This window comes from Arvicola amphibius, chromosome 1, assembly GCF_903992535.2.
Source record: "Arvicola amphibius chromosome 1, mArvAmp1.2, whole genome shotgun sequence".
In the NCBI taxonomy this organism is placed as follows: domain Eukaryota; kingdom Metazoa; phylum Chordata; class Mammalia; order Rodentia; family Cricetidae; genus Arvicola; species Arvicola amphibius.
This window is the reverse complement of record NC_052047.1, coordinates 129,677,209-129,691,361: the sequence shown is the minus strand read 5'-3', so window position 1 is coordinate 129,691,361 and position 14,153 is coordinate 129,677,209. Positions and strand designations below refer to the sequence as shown.

At 41.5% G+C, this 14,153-nt stretch overlaps 1 protein-coding gene and 1 non-coding gene across 4 annotated transcripts in view; both read right to left on the bottom strand.

Moving 5' to 3' along the window:
* LOC119806769 (Snf2 related CREBBP activator protein) overlaps positions 1-14,153 on the bottom strand; it is a 51,395-nt gene that overhangs the window by 29,237 nt on the left and 8,005 nt on the right. For 2 of the 3 annotated variants that reach the window (XM_038318760.1, XM_038318768.2), the window contains exons 5-16: positions 11,462-11,647; positions 10,879-11,019; positions 8,311-8,533; positions 7,922-8,196; positions 5,684-5,777; positions 5,206-5,295; positions 3,762-3,944; positions 3,330-3,682; positions 3,052-3,229; positions 2,676-2,812; positions 2,286-2,455; positions 1,814-2,006 (exon numbers count right to left, since the gene is read on the bottom strand). In XM_038318760.1, coding sequence (XP_038174688.1) covers positions 1,814-2,006; positions 2,286-2,455; positions 2,676-2,812; positions 3,052-3,229; positions 3,330-3,682; positions 3,762-3,944; positions 5,206-5,295; positions 5,684-5,777; positions 7,922-8,196; positions 8,311-8,533; positions 10,879-11,019; positions 11,462-11,647 — 2,223 coding nt within the window. The remainder of the gene's footprint in view (positions 1-1,813; positions 2,007-2,285; positions 2,456-2,675; positions 2,813-3,051; positions 3,230-3,329; positions 3,683-3,761; positions 3,945-5,205; positions 5,296-5,683; positions 5,778-7,921; positions 8,197-8,310; positions 8,534-10,878; positions 11,020-11,461; positions 11,648-14,153) is intronic. The other variant, XM_038318774.1, reaches the window with a different exon arrangement.
* Positions 6,168-6,295, bottom strand: LOC119806097. The gene has a single exon (XR_005284129.1). It is a non-coding gene; the product is annotated as a small nucleolar RNA SNORA30/SNORA37 family (small nucleolar RNA).

The window sequence follows — 14,153 nt, the reverse complement described above, 5'->3', positions numbered from 1 at the left end:
AATGCAGCTAGTCAAAACCTGAATGCTGACCAAGTCATTTGGAAATTTAAGCAATTATAAACACAAGCAAAAGCCGGGCGGCGGTGGCGCACGCCTTTAATCCCAGCACTCGGGAGGCAGAGGCAGGAGGATCTCTGAGTTCGAGGCCAGCCTGGTCTACAAGAGCTAGTTCCAGGACAGGCTCTAGAAACTACAGGGAAACCCTGTCTCGAAAAAAAACCAAAAAAAAAAAAAAAAAAAAAAAAATTTAGTAATAAACACAAGCAAAAGAGTTGTTACCACACAATGTTTTAGGAATGAGTATGCTTGTGAAATATATAGATCGGGAAGATCAGGACCAGAACAAAGGAAAAATTATTCTGTGGTTAAGAGGGCATACTGAAGACGAACAGAGGTGGCGCACACCTTTAATCCCAGCACTCGGGAAGCAAAGACAGGCGAATCTCTGTGAGTTCAAGGCCAGCCTGGTCAACAGAGCGAGTTCCAGGACAGGCTCCAAAGCTACACAGAGAAATCTTGATTCAGAAAAACAAAAACAAATAAATAAATGCATAGATTTGTGGAGGACTGAAGTTCAGTTGCCAGCATCCATGTTATGCGGCTTACAACAGCTTATAAGTTTAGCTCCAAGGCCCCCAATGAGTGTACACACACACACACACACACACACACACAAACACATGCACATAAAATAAAAATAAGTCACATGGAAGTGATGGTGCATATCTTTAATCCCAGCACCTGGAAAGCAGAGGCTAGCCTGGTCTACAGAGTGATTTCTAATACAGCCAGGCCTACACAGAGAAACCCTGTCTTGAAAAACCAAAGAAAAAAAAAAGAAAGGGATGGGGTGCTTCAAAATGTTGAAATATGCTGTTGAAAAGCTGAAAAAGCTGAAAAAAACACCCTCAACAGAAAGAGTCAAGAGATACAGTTCAGTGATAGAGTACATGCCTAGCACGTGCAATAAGGCACTAGATTTAATTTCCAGGACCACAAAAGGGCATAGTGGCACATGCCTTTAATCTCAGTTCTCAGGAGGCAGAGGAAGATGCAGCTCTGTGAATTCAAGGCCAGCAGGTCTACATATGGAGTTCTAAGACAGCCATGGTTACATGGAGAGAGCCTGTCTCATCAACAACAACAACAAACAAACAAACACATTCAAAAAGTCCAGACTTGGACTAGAGATGGCTCAGTGGTTAAGAGCACTGGCTGCTCTTACACTGAACCTGGGTTCAAGTCCCAGCATCACATAGGCTCACAACTGTCTGTAACTCATTACCAGAGTATTCACACTCTTCTGACTTCCTTGAACACTAGGCAAAGTGTGTAATGCACATAACATATTCAGGCAATTAGCCAGGCGGTGGTGGCGCACGCCTTTAATCCCAGCACTCGGGAGGCAGAGGCAGGCGGATCTCTGTGAGTTCGAGACCAGCCTGGTCTACAAGAGCTAGCTCCGGGACAGGCTCCAAAGCTGCAGAGAAACCCTGTCTCGAAAAACCAAAAATCAGGCAAAACACTATACATATAAAAATAAAAACCTAAAAAAATAAGTTTATCCAGATAAAGAGAAATCATAGCACAGATCCAAAGAAAATTAAAAACACACACACACACACACACACACAACTGCAGAAAACAAAGAGTATCTAATGCAAAGCAGCTCAACTTGGCAATGGTTATTATCTAGAACACTACAGTTTGACAACTTAGTTCAGCCTAGCACTGACTTCTTCTAAAACTTTACTAGGTTACTGTCCTTATTTATTATTATTATTAATACTTTTACAAACGACATAGGCCCTACCTTGTGAAGGCGTTTGACTAGACCTTCATTATATTCTTGGCTTCCCTCAATCATGCCAGTTAGAGGGTTAGAGAACCACTCCTTGAACTCTCGATGAGACTGGAAGACATGTGGCATTAAAAAATGCATCAAGGACCACAGCTCCATGAGGCTATTCTGCAAGGGAGTTCCTGTCAGGAGCAGGCGCCTCTGGCTGTAAAGAGAGAAGGAATTAGGATGAAGATAGTCAGGAGAATCCCAACTTTCTTTCTTTTTGTGATTTTTCGAGACAGGGTTTCTCTGTGTAGCAGTCCTAGCTGTCCTGGCACTCAATCTGTAGAACCAGGTTGGCCTTGAACTCACAGAGATCCGCCTCTGCCTCTGCCTCCCAGTACTGAGATTAAAAGTGCACCACCAGCCCGACTCTTAAAATACTCTTAACCAGGTAGCCAACCCTTCATGCCAAGACAACTCTCCCACAAATCGTTTTTACCTGTTGAAGTTGAGCAGTGACTGCCACCGTTGGGACTTGAAATTCTTGATGTTCTGAGCCTCATCCAGAATGAGATAGCGCCAGTTCTTACGACGAAAAGCCTGGTGATCCTGTAGCACCAGCTTGTAAGATGTGATACACACATGGAAAGCATTGGGCTTGGTCCAGCCCTAAAGGTCAAAGAGAAAGAAAGCAGCATATAATAAAGTGGAAAAAACACAGAAAAACACAAGGGGAAAGGGAAGACATGTTAAAGTACTCAAAGGTTGGAAGAAATTAAATAGTACCAGCAAGAGAATGAATCAACAGGAAAATAAGGCTAAGTAATTAACATAAGGATCTAAAACTGAAGGCCATTAATAAGGAAAGTGACCACATAGAAGATCAAACCTGCCGCTTGAGCTTCCTCTCTTTCTGAGCTCCATAGTAAGTGAGGATTTTAAAGCTTGGACACCAACGTTTCAATTCCATCTCCCAATTCAACATCACGCTGGTAGGAACAATGATTAAATGAGGGCCCCAGTTACCTGTTTAGCAAAAGAAAAGACATAGTAAGACTATATCAATCTTGTAGCTCTGGTAAACAGACCCTGACTAGTATCTTCTGATGCTGCTTAAGACTTCAGCACCTATGCTGTCGTCCTTATATCATTACTGACAAGACTCAATGAGGCTACCATGACAGCAGTACTTTTCTGCAGGGGCGATCTCCAGTAAATAAGATGTCCTACCAGTAATTAGCTAAGAGGCCCTTGGAGGTATCTACCTTTTTCACAGGCCAAGTGAGCAAGCAAGGAGATGGTCTGGATTGTCTTCCCCAGTCCCATCTCATCTGCAAGAATGCCGTTAAGCTTTTTCTCATACATAGTAACCAGCCAGTCAAGGCCAATGTGTTGGTATTCTCGGAGTTGGCCCCGCAGAAGAAGTGGAATCGGTGTCTTCACCTAAGAGAGAGGAAATTATCACACATGGTGGATATGAGGCATTTTTGTAGTAAACAGTAAACTCAAGATATGAGAAAGAAGAATCATAACCTATGGATACCTGGGTAGTGGCCAACGTATAACCCTTAGGCTGGAGACTTTCAGCTGCCGCAGCAATATCAGTAATTTCTTTCTTGGGCCCTAGGGCAGTGGCGGGACCTGGGGTAGGAGGCCCACTGCCTCCATCTGCCTCCCTCCTTTCCTCATCCCGAGCAAGCAAGTATTCCACTCCAAAATCATCATCATCATCATCATCATCATCATCTTCTTCTTCTTCTTCTTCCTGTTCTTCATCTGCTTGACTTTGTGACTGAGCATCCTCAGACTCAGACTCTTCTGACTGTGAACTCCCACTCATTTCTTCTTCCTCTGAAGGCTCATCTTCCTCATCCTCACTCTGCTCTTCAGCAGAATCTAAATCACAAACAAAAGCTTAGTAAGCTGTTTCTTCAACAGCTGCCAACCTCAGTTATCCTTTGAACCACATACTTACCAGACTGATTGCTACCATCTTCTTGAGCAGCCTCTTCAACTTCTCTTGTTTCCTCCAGCTCACAGTTATAACTATTGGCTTCACCCTCATCTTCCTCTTCACTATGCCTAGAGCCTGGAGCAGAGGCATCATAGGCATAGGCCCCTGCATACTGCTGCAGTAGCTCCTCTACAGAAAGCTCACCTGACAGAAGAGAAGTAAAATGTGGTTCCTTTGTTAGGACTGGGAAAGAGTTGAGTGGTGCTTGTTTAACCTAAGCTCCATCTCCCAGGCCCATATCTAAAGGAAGTCTACAGAGTTTGCCTTTAGCACCAGATAATAAAACCAATACTTGTAACAACAATAGTAAGTGCAGCATTCTCACGAGGACAGTACCTACTTGTGTAAAAATAAAATTAAAAAAATTACACACACACAAAAAAACCCCACTTTTTTTTCACTGATTTTAACTTATTATCTGCTAGTAGCACACAAACCAAATAGTAATTATTCAGAAACTGTGTTTCTATAGAAGTGGGCAATGATTCAAGCCATTCAGTGGATGACTGTGTGTTTTTAATCTTCAGGTGACTCTGCTCAATTTGTTTCTGCTTCAAGGCAGCCAGGTGCTCGTTAGTCTTCTCTTAGACGTTTGGATCCTCTTTAGGCTTCTCTCTCTTTCCAAAGTCCCCACTGCTTTCTCAGAGAGAGCCCATGTCTAAACTCTCCTACCAGAGCTCAAGCCTCAGCTGGCAGGATCTTCACTTCTCAGATGCCAAGCCACCAATGTTGAGCCTACCGTTGTCACCTGAGCCACTGAACTACCCTTTTAAAATTCTGGTCAAGTAACTCGTATCTTGCTACAGTAACCCTTCAACTGAGCTCTCAGACCAATTAGTTCAAACTCCTATCATGAACACACTCCCTACTTACAAGTGCCTTTATTTACAAATCTTGGTAATTACACCTGAGCTATATAAGAAACATATGTAATAACCAGTTACTGAAACTACAAAGAGAAAACTAACTATCTAATCAACTGTCTTTTTTTTTTTTTTAAATTTCCGAGACAGGGTTTCTCTGTAGCTTTGGAGCCTGTCCTGGAACTAGTTCTTGTAGACCAGGCTGGCCTTGAACTCACAGAGATCCACACCTGCCTCTATCTCCCAAGTGCTAGGATTAAATGTGTGCACCACCACTGCCCAGCTGATTTACTGTCTTTTTTTTAATTAACTAATTAATTTATTTATTCACTATTCTGCCTATAGGCCAGAAGAAGGCATCAGATCTCATTATAGGTGGTTCTGAGTCACCATATGGTTCTGGGAATTGAACTCAGGACCTCTTGAAGAGTAGTCAGTGCTCTTAACCGCTGAGCCATCTCTCCAGCCCGATTTACTGTCTTTTTATCCACCAATTTTCCGCAGAGTAGTAGATTTTCAGTAAAATATCTGGTAAATGTCACCTTCTCGAGCCAACTCGCTCAGTTCCATGGCATGATCCACCTCTCCTTCTAACTGCTCCTCAGCTGCTATGGTGTCTTCTTCATCCTCTGCTACAAGAAGAGAATGAAGTTTCCACTGGTGAGACCAAAAGGATAGCTCCAAAACAATAGTCACACACATAGTTGTGGTTAAAAACTCAGTGGAAAACAAAACAAAGACATACATGTAGGAAAGGGATTTGTAGGTAAGGTGGAAGGTTGACAGGGGTAGAAGGTGAGAGAAACCAAAATGCATTACATACATGCATAAAATGTCAAAGAATAAGCCTAATTAATTACAAGAGAGCAGAACATGTTGACACATGCCTTTAATCCCAGCACCTGGAAGCAGACACAAGTGGATCTTAGTTCAAGACCAGCCTGGTCTATAACCATGGATACACAATAGACCCTGTTCCAAGAAAACAAACAACAACAAAAAAAACAAAACAGGTCTGACCTTCATCTTCATTAGCAGTAAACTCTTCATCATCTTCATCTGGATGCCAACGCTGTTGGTTGTGCTGTGTGACAGAGGAAGGTGGAGGGTTTACCTGTATGGGAAAGGATAAAAAGTGGGAGGACTTAACATTTGAGCACAAAGTTGGGGTGTTATGGCAAAAGCCTTTAATTCTAGCATTGGGAGGCAGAGGCAAGTCTGTAAATTCAAGGCCAGCCTGGTCTACATAGTGAATTCCAGGACAGCCAGTCATAAACCAGTAACAACAAAAAAGTCAGTTATGGTGACACACACCTTAAATCCCAGTACAGGGAGGGGGGATCACTGAGTTTGAGGCCAGATTGATCAACAAGCAAGTTTCAGGACAGACAGGGCTATTACACAGAGAAATCCTCTCTCAAAAATCCAAAACCAAGCAAAAACAAACTAACTAACTAACTAAATAAAACCCTGAAAGACACAGAGTTGAAGATCAGAAAAGCATCACTGTTCCCTTGAGTAACAGCTGCACTGATACAGTATCAGGGCAAGGATGTAATCAAGGATATTATCTTAGCACCAGCTACCAAATCCTGACCCTACTGACTAAGGGAGGACCTGTGAAAGTGCTAGGAAATAAAGTGGGACCAAGTATGCTCACTCATGCCCTTAATCCAAGCGCTCTAGAGGCAGAGCTTTTTTAATCTGAAGCCAGCCTGGTCCACACAGTGAGTTCCAAGCCACCCAGGGATACATAGTAAAGATGTCTCAAAAACAAAACAAAACAGAAAAAGAAGAGAAAAAAGGAAGGAAGGGAGTGAGGGAACCATCAAAATGGCTAAGTGGTCATTAGCTGGCCTGACAACCAAAGCTCAATTCCTGGAACTCATGTAAATAAAGGCTAGAACGAACACTACAAAACTGTCCTTTGATTTCCACATGTATACCCACAAAGATAAAATTCTATTAAGCTTTTTTTTAGGTCCATCTAGTCTAAATAAATGCCAGGCCAGCCAGAACCATGTAGCAAAATCCTGTCTCAAAAATAAATTAATAAAATGAAATTTAAAAGTAAATAAATGAAGGATGGTGGCTTATCAGTAAGAATATTTGCTACTCTTCCAAAGGAACCAAGTTCAATTCCTTGTACCCTTATCAAGTGGCTCACAACCATCTGTAACTCCAGGTCCAGGGGATTCGAAGACTACCTTCTGTTGGCACCCACACTCATGTATACATATCCACACAAAGAAAAACAAATCTACACATAATTATAAATAAAAGAGCACATAAAATTTTTTTAAAGATTTATTTATTATGCATAAGATGTCTGCACATATGCCTGCAGGCCAGAAGGCAGGCCAGAAGAGGGCACCGGATCTCATTACTGATGGTCGTGAGCCACCATGTGGTTGCTGGGAATTGAACTCAGGACCTCTGGAAGAGCAGCCAGTGCTCTTAATGGCTGAGCCATCTCTCCAGCCCCACATAAAAAAATTAAAAAAAAAAAAATTTTTTTAAAAGACCCTTAATATGCATTAGAACCCATGGTACAAAGGTCCAAAACAGATTTTTTTTTTGGAGACAGCATCTTACTATGTACCTCTTGCTATCTTGGAATTCACTATGGAGATTAAACTGACCTCCAAGATCTACCTGACACTGCCTCTTGAGTGCTGGGATAAAAGTATATGACACTACATCTAGTTCGAAGAGATTTTTAGGATGACCATCACAATTCTTAAATTCATATGACCAAACAATTTATATATGTGTGTATACGTGTTTCTTTGCACATTTGTGCATGCTTGTGGAAACCAGAGTTCATTATCTGGTGTCTTCCTCAATCACTCTTGACTGAACTTGGAGCTGATTTGGTTAGACTAGCTAGCCAGCAAGCCCCAAGGATGCTCCTATCTCTGACTCTTAAAGCCAAAACTCCTGAAACATACCACTGCACAAACCTTTTTTATGTGGGAAACTGGGAATTGAACTCAAGTACTTTACCAACTATGCTCTCTCCCTAGCCCTTCCCTTGGAAATTTAAAGTACAATAAATGTGCTTATTATATTATTAGAAACCTTGTCAACTGTAGGCTGCAACTTGACCCAAACCATCATCTTCCCTAGCAATGAAACCCCAAATGTCTTTAATTCAGATTCTCAAAATCAGGGATAAACCTAAGACCACGATTTGAGAGCTGAAACTCCATTTACTTCCTCTCTGAATCTTCCTTTCTGTACCTCTTCTATATGTACCTCCAAATCCTGAGATGGTTCTTCTTCAACATTTTCTTCAGGCCCGTCGTGGGTATCACTGTCATGAGATGAGGGTGTTTGAGAGGGGCTGGAAGGTACACCCAATAGCTGAGGGGGGAGGGAACGGAGCAGTTCTTCCAGTGGCAGTTCTCCCTCATGTCGAAGCAGTTCAATCTCACGTCTCTGAGTCTCTGCATCATTGCCTTCCTGCTGTTCTTCAACCTCAATGGTCTCCTCATCATCCTCTTCTTCCTCTTGGGGTTGGAAGTCCCCATCTATAGCAGGAGAACAAGGTCACAAAATCCACGGGCCCTGCAAGCCACAGGGTGGGTTTTTCAGCTCTGGAAAGGGCACTTGGGAAAAGTAACAGGACCAAAGAGCACACACACCTTCATCATCCAGCCGAGAAACAGGGGGTGGAGGACTGGATGCTGCTGATGAAGAACCAAGACAAGGGGAGGAGCCAGCTTTGCTGGAGGATAGTGGCTGGTTAAGGCTCTGAGACAGAAGGTCCGAGTACTTCTCAGTTTGTCCCACAATGAAGTCCAGGTGCAGATCCAAGGCTTTCTTACGCTTTTCTTCAAGCCGGGACTGTTGTTTGAATTGTACCACCTACCATAACCACAAAAGGCATCAGTCACCCATATATTCATTTTTTTATTTACATACTCTTTTAGCCAACTATTTAGGGATACTACCTTTATGGCAGGCTTTGACCTAGTCATTTAGAAATTAAAGCTAAAAATTCTTAAGGGGCTTATGATTTAAACAGTACTTTTGGGGAAAAAAAACATAGAAACTGAATAAATGCAAGGTCAAATTAGTATCAAGGACCTGGAGAAGATTAGCAAATCTATCTGAAGTTAGACCTTTAACTTTTGGGCAGTGATGGCACATATTTATAGTCTCAGCAGAGGCAGGCAGATCTCTGAATTCAAGCCCAGTCTGGTCTACTCCACTGAGTTCCAGAACAGCCAGCGTTATACAGAGGAAATCATGCCTTGGAAAACCAAATATAAACAAACCAATAAATAAATAAATAAATAAGTAAATAATAATAGAGTATAGGGAGCTACCAGTGGAGAGCAGTGGGAAGACACATGCCCAGCATAAACAAAAAGGCCTAGTTGGGGGGAAGTGTATCTGTGTGTTCTTTAACAACAAGGCAAGCAACAGCAGTAGAAAGACCATGTGTGAATAGCCAAGCATATCTCAAAAGAAAAAAAAAAATCCTCAAGTGAGGCAGTGGTGGCACATGCCTTTAGTGCTAGCACTCAGGAGGCAGAAGCAGACAGATCTGTGTGTTCGAGACCAGACTAATCTACAGAGTGAGTTCCAGGATAGCCAGGCATACACAGAGAAACCTTGTCTTGAAAAACCATTTAAAAAAATAAAGCTTGAAAGCCGGGCGGTGGTGGCGCACGCCTTTAATCCCAGCACTCAGGAGGCAGAGGCAGGCGGATCTCTGTGAGTTCGAGACCAGCCTGGTCTACAAGAGCTAGTTCCAGGACAGGCTCTAAAAAGCTGCAGAGAAACCCTGTCTCGAAAAACAAAACAAAAAAAAAAAAAAAAAAAAAAAAAAAAAAAAAAAAAAAAAAAAAAATAAAGCTTGGAGTCAAAACAGAGTTATCAATGCACCAACTTAGCAGCACAAGGTCCTAGGTTAATAAAATTAAAGCTATAGATGGGCTTGGTGACACACATTTTAATCTCAGCACTCAGGAAGCAGAGGAAGACAGATCTCTATGAGTTGGAGGCCTGATGGCCTGAGTTCAATCCTTAGAACTCACATGGTAGATACAATAAACAGACTCCCACAAATTGCTCTTTAACTTTCACCACGTGTAACATGGTGTATCGCCACAAGCCTACATACACATATAATAATAAGTAAATGTTAATAAAAAACTGATTTGCCTCAAATAATTTCAAGCCTAGGTGTTGTTAGCACATTCTCAATAAACTCAGGAGGCTGAAGATGGCTCCGTGCCAGGGGAGATTATATAGGGAGAACCTGTCTCAAAAACTACAAAGCAAACATTGTAGCCAGGAATGGAAACTGACAAAAAGATGAGTTGTAGACTAACCACCAAGATACTACATTCTTATAACTCAGCACCTGAGAGGAAACAGACATAAGGATCAGCCTCTGCTATAGTGAATTTGAAGCAAACCTGGTCTACATGATAGTCTTGTTTCAAAAATAAACAATAAAGGATACTTAGAAGATGGGAGGATCAGGAGTTCAAGGTTATCATTGGGTACACATCAAATTTGAGGTAAACGTGAGTTACATGACACCCTGTCTCAGAAATGGAAGAAAAAAACCAACCTGTGAAATGCAGATATATACCTATCTCAAATAATAAAGCATGACAACTATTTATGTAGTAATTTTATACCAAAATATACATCACAAATGATCTAGAAATATTTAAAATTCCACAATTATCTGTTCATATGTTATATGCATTTTATATACTGGACTTGAGCATCTCCAGATCAGATACCCATGGGGAGTCTTAGAACCAATCACAACACAAAAAGGGAGAGAAGGGCTTCAGAGATAATTACAATTTAACATGTAAACAGAAGGAACTTCGGTGGCATAGGCAGGTAAACAGCAAACATATCTTAGAAAAAACATACTACAGATCCTACAAAGAGTAAATGATCTAGGAGTCAAGGAGTCCTACTCATCCCCAAAGACACAACATATATTTTGACACTATAAAGCAGATAGCTGGATGCTACTCATAGTTTTAACTGAGGAAAAGGAAGCCAAGAATTCCTTCTTCCTTGGGACATTCAGTGGTGGAAAGGTCCAATATATAGGGAAATATCATAAAGAACTGGAATTAGTGTTGAGTTCCTCGGTAAACTCTGGTCAGTCCTATCAACATGCCCCCCTCTAACCTAGGCAAGGCCATCTCCTTTTAGACAACCTCACTGCTCACCTTTTCCACATTGCTCCAGAACTGCCTAACATCCTTGGCCATGGTAGAAGCAATTCGGCGCAGCTTGGCTTGTTCTTCTCTCCGAGCTCGCTCCTCTTTTTGTCGCTGCTCTTCGTGGTGCCGGATTACCATACGTACCACCTATAGAAATAAATACCCAGGATAAGATCACTCAAGCTAAATCTAATTATCCACCCAATCAAAGACAATCATGGGTAAGCAAACACAGATGTTAAAGACTCCCTCTAAATGCAGAAAACACGAAGAAGGGATTTATAATTTTACCTCTTTCACCTTTTAAGTAATTCACCCATTAAAGTTTCTTTTCTCTGACTTTTTTTTTTTAACCAGGGGGTATGGGGAATGTGGGGGGTGGGGGTCAAGACACGGTTTCTTGGTGTAGCCCTTCCTGTCCTGACACTTGTTCTGTAAACCAAGCTGGTCTCAAATTTACAGATTTGTCTGCCTCTATGTCCCTAGTGCTAAGATTAAAAGTGTGTGCAGCCACTACCACCTGGATAACCATTAAGGTTTCAAAGGCACACCTGAAAAATATATGGACAGTAGAGCAAACAGGACATACCTTCCGGGCCACACCTCGCTTCCATCGGCGCTCCTGAGCAAAGTCAGCAGAAAGCCACTGCATTTCTTCACAGAGATAGTCCCAGTGGCCTTTAGGGCGGGGAGGCTCTGGTACTTTAGGTAGTCTTTTCAACGACCAAAATCCCTCCTTTCGAAGTTCAGCAATTCGAGTTTCAATTTCAGCTTCCTAATGAGGGGTAATGACATTGATCAAGACTTCCTGGACATACAAGCCAACTCACTGCCATGGTTGAATTCCTGAACCCTGAATGGACTGTTTTATGCTCCTACAAATTCTACAAGGTAATAGATTCTTTTGGCAGATGGTGTGGGGAATATCTGGAAAATCAAATGTTTCCTGAGATCATACAGCTAAGAAAGAACTGGCAATCAAAAACAGGTCTAAGAAGCCTAGTATGTTGATGCATGCCTTTAATCCCAGACCTTGGGAGACTGAAGCTGGTGGATTTTTTTGAGTTCCAGACTAACCTACTCTGCATAGCAACTTCCAAACCAATCAGGGCTACATTCTGAGACCCTGTCTTAAAGAAAACAAAAACAAAAAGCAATTAAATGTTGACATCTGACTTCCACATGCTAGTGTGTATACACGCACAAATACCTATACACATTTTGTTGTTGCTATTGTTTATCAAGACACAATTACTCTTGCCGGGCAGTGGTGGCGCACGCCTTTAATCCCAGCACTCGGGAGGCAGAGGCAGGCGGATCTCTGTGAGTTCGAGGCCAGCCTGGTCTACAAGAGCTAGTTCCAGGACAGGCTCTAAAAAAGCTACAGAGAAACCCTGTCTCGAAAAACCAAAAAAAAAAGAAAAAAGAAAAAAAAAGACACAATTTCTCTGTGTAGCCTTGGCTGTCCTAGACCTTACTCTGTAGACCAGGCTGACCTCAAACTCACAGAAATACGCCTGCCTCTCCCTCCAGATTAAAAACTGGAATTAAAAGCGTGTATCACCACAGCCTAGCTGTATTTATTTAAAAAAAAAAAAAAGATTAGTTCGGAGACAGAGCTACAGGTTATAGTTAGCAGGTATAACGCTCTCCATCCACCATGGAGTGATAACCAGAAAAATAGCAGATGGAGTATAAGTCACACAAAATAATTTTAGAAAAACTTATTTTCTGGGAAAACACTGAACATACATGCAACTAGATTAATAGTGGCTACCAATAACAAAAAGCTCTTATTTTTACTAAAAACTTTTGCAATTCACTAAATTTCTCATTAAGAATATTATTTGGAAAAAAAAAAAACTGTTTAATAAGTAGCTTTAAAAAAATTTAGACTAGCCGGGCGGTGGTGGCGCACGCCTTTAATCCCAGCACTCGGGAGGCAGAGGCAGGCGGATCTCTGAGTTCGAGGCCAGCCTGGTCTACAAGAGGTAGATCCAGGACAGGCTCTAGAAACTACAGGGAAACCCTGTCTCGAAAAACCAAAAAAAAAAAAAAAAAAAAAAAAAAAAAAAAAATTTAGACTAAATCAGGTGTGTTAACAACTGTAATCCCATGACTCTGAGTGCTGAGATGGGTAGGCCACAGGGAGTTATATACTTAGTTATAGATTTACGGCAGCCTGAACTAGAATTAAGATCCTGTAGCAAAATCAAACAAAACAAACAGAAAAGGACCAAAGAGGGTTGGAGAGTTGGCTCAGAGGTTAAGAGAAACTGTTTTTCCAGAGATCCTGAATTTGATTCCCAGCAACCACATGGTGGCTCACCACTACCTATGAAAACTGGTGTCCACTTCTGTTCGTCAGACATACATGCAGCTAACACTGTATACGTAACAAGTAAATAAATATTAAAAAGAAAGAAAGAAAGAAAGAAAGAAAGAAAGAAAGAAAGAAAGAAAGAAAGAAAGAAAGGAAAGGCAGGAAAGAGGCAGACAGAAAAGAGGATCAGGAGTTCAAGGTCATCCTCAGTCACAAAGGGAAGTCAGACTAGGAAAATAACAAGTGTGTGTGTAGTGTGTATGTACAGGACCAGGACACACTGAAATCACTACAGCATGGCTACCCAAATCTGATGACCTTTGTTTTGTCACCAGAGTCCAAGTAAAGGTAGAAAGTTAACTCTACAAAATTGTCCTCTTCACCAACACATGTGACACAGCATGCAGCCCCCCACCCCAACATCATGTACGTGAGTGAACAAAGTAAACAATAACTTAAAGAATAAGGCTGGGTAATGTGGTGTATGCCTTTAGTCCCAGCACTCAAGAAACTGAGGCAGAGCCAGGTGGTAATGGCACATGCTTTAATCCCAGCACTCAGGAAGCAGAGGCAGGAGGATTCTTGTGAATTTGAGGCCAGCCTGGTCTACAGAGCAAGTTCCAGGACAGCTAGAGATAGATACAAAGGGAACGCTGACACAAAAAACAAAAAGGAAATAAAAAGGTTAATGGACACCAAACCAAACTTTAAATGGGTAGGCCGGAAGGGAATCTGGGGGATATATATTTTTACTAAGCTCCCGGATGTAACTACATGCATTAACAGAAATTTAACAGGCTAATACTGAATATAAATAGGAAACAATAAATTTTAATACCATCACAACTTACAAAGTACTTCAGTGTCTAGTTCCTTTATTTACATTAGTGGAAGGCTTTTTGTTGTTTTGTTTTTATTTTTTATTTTTTACTTTTTGCTTTCTTTGAGATAGTATCTC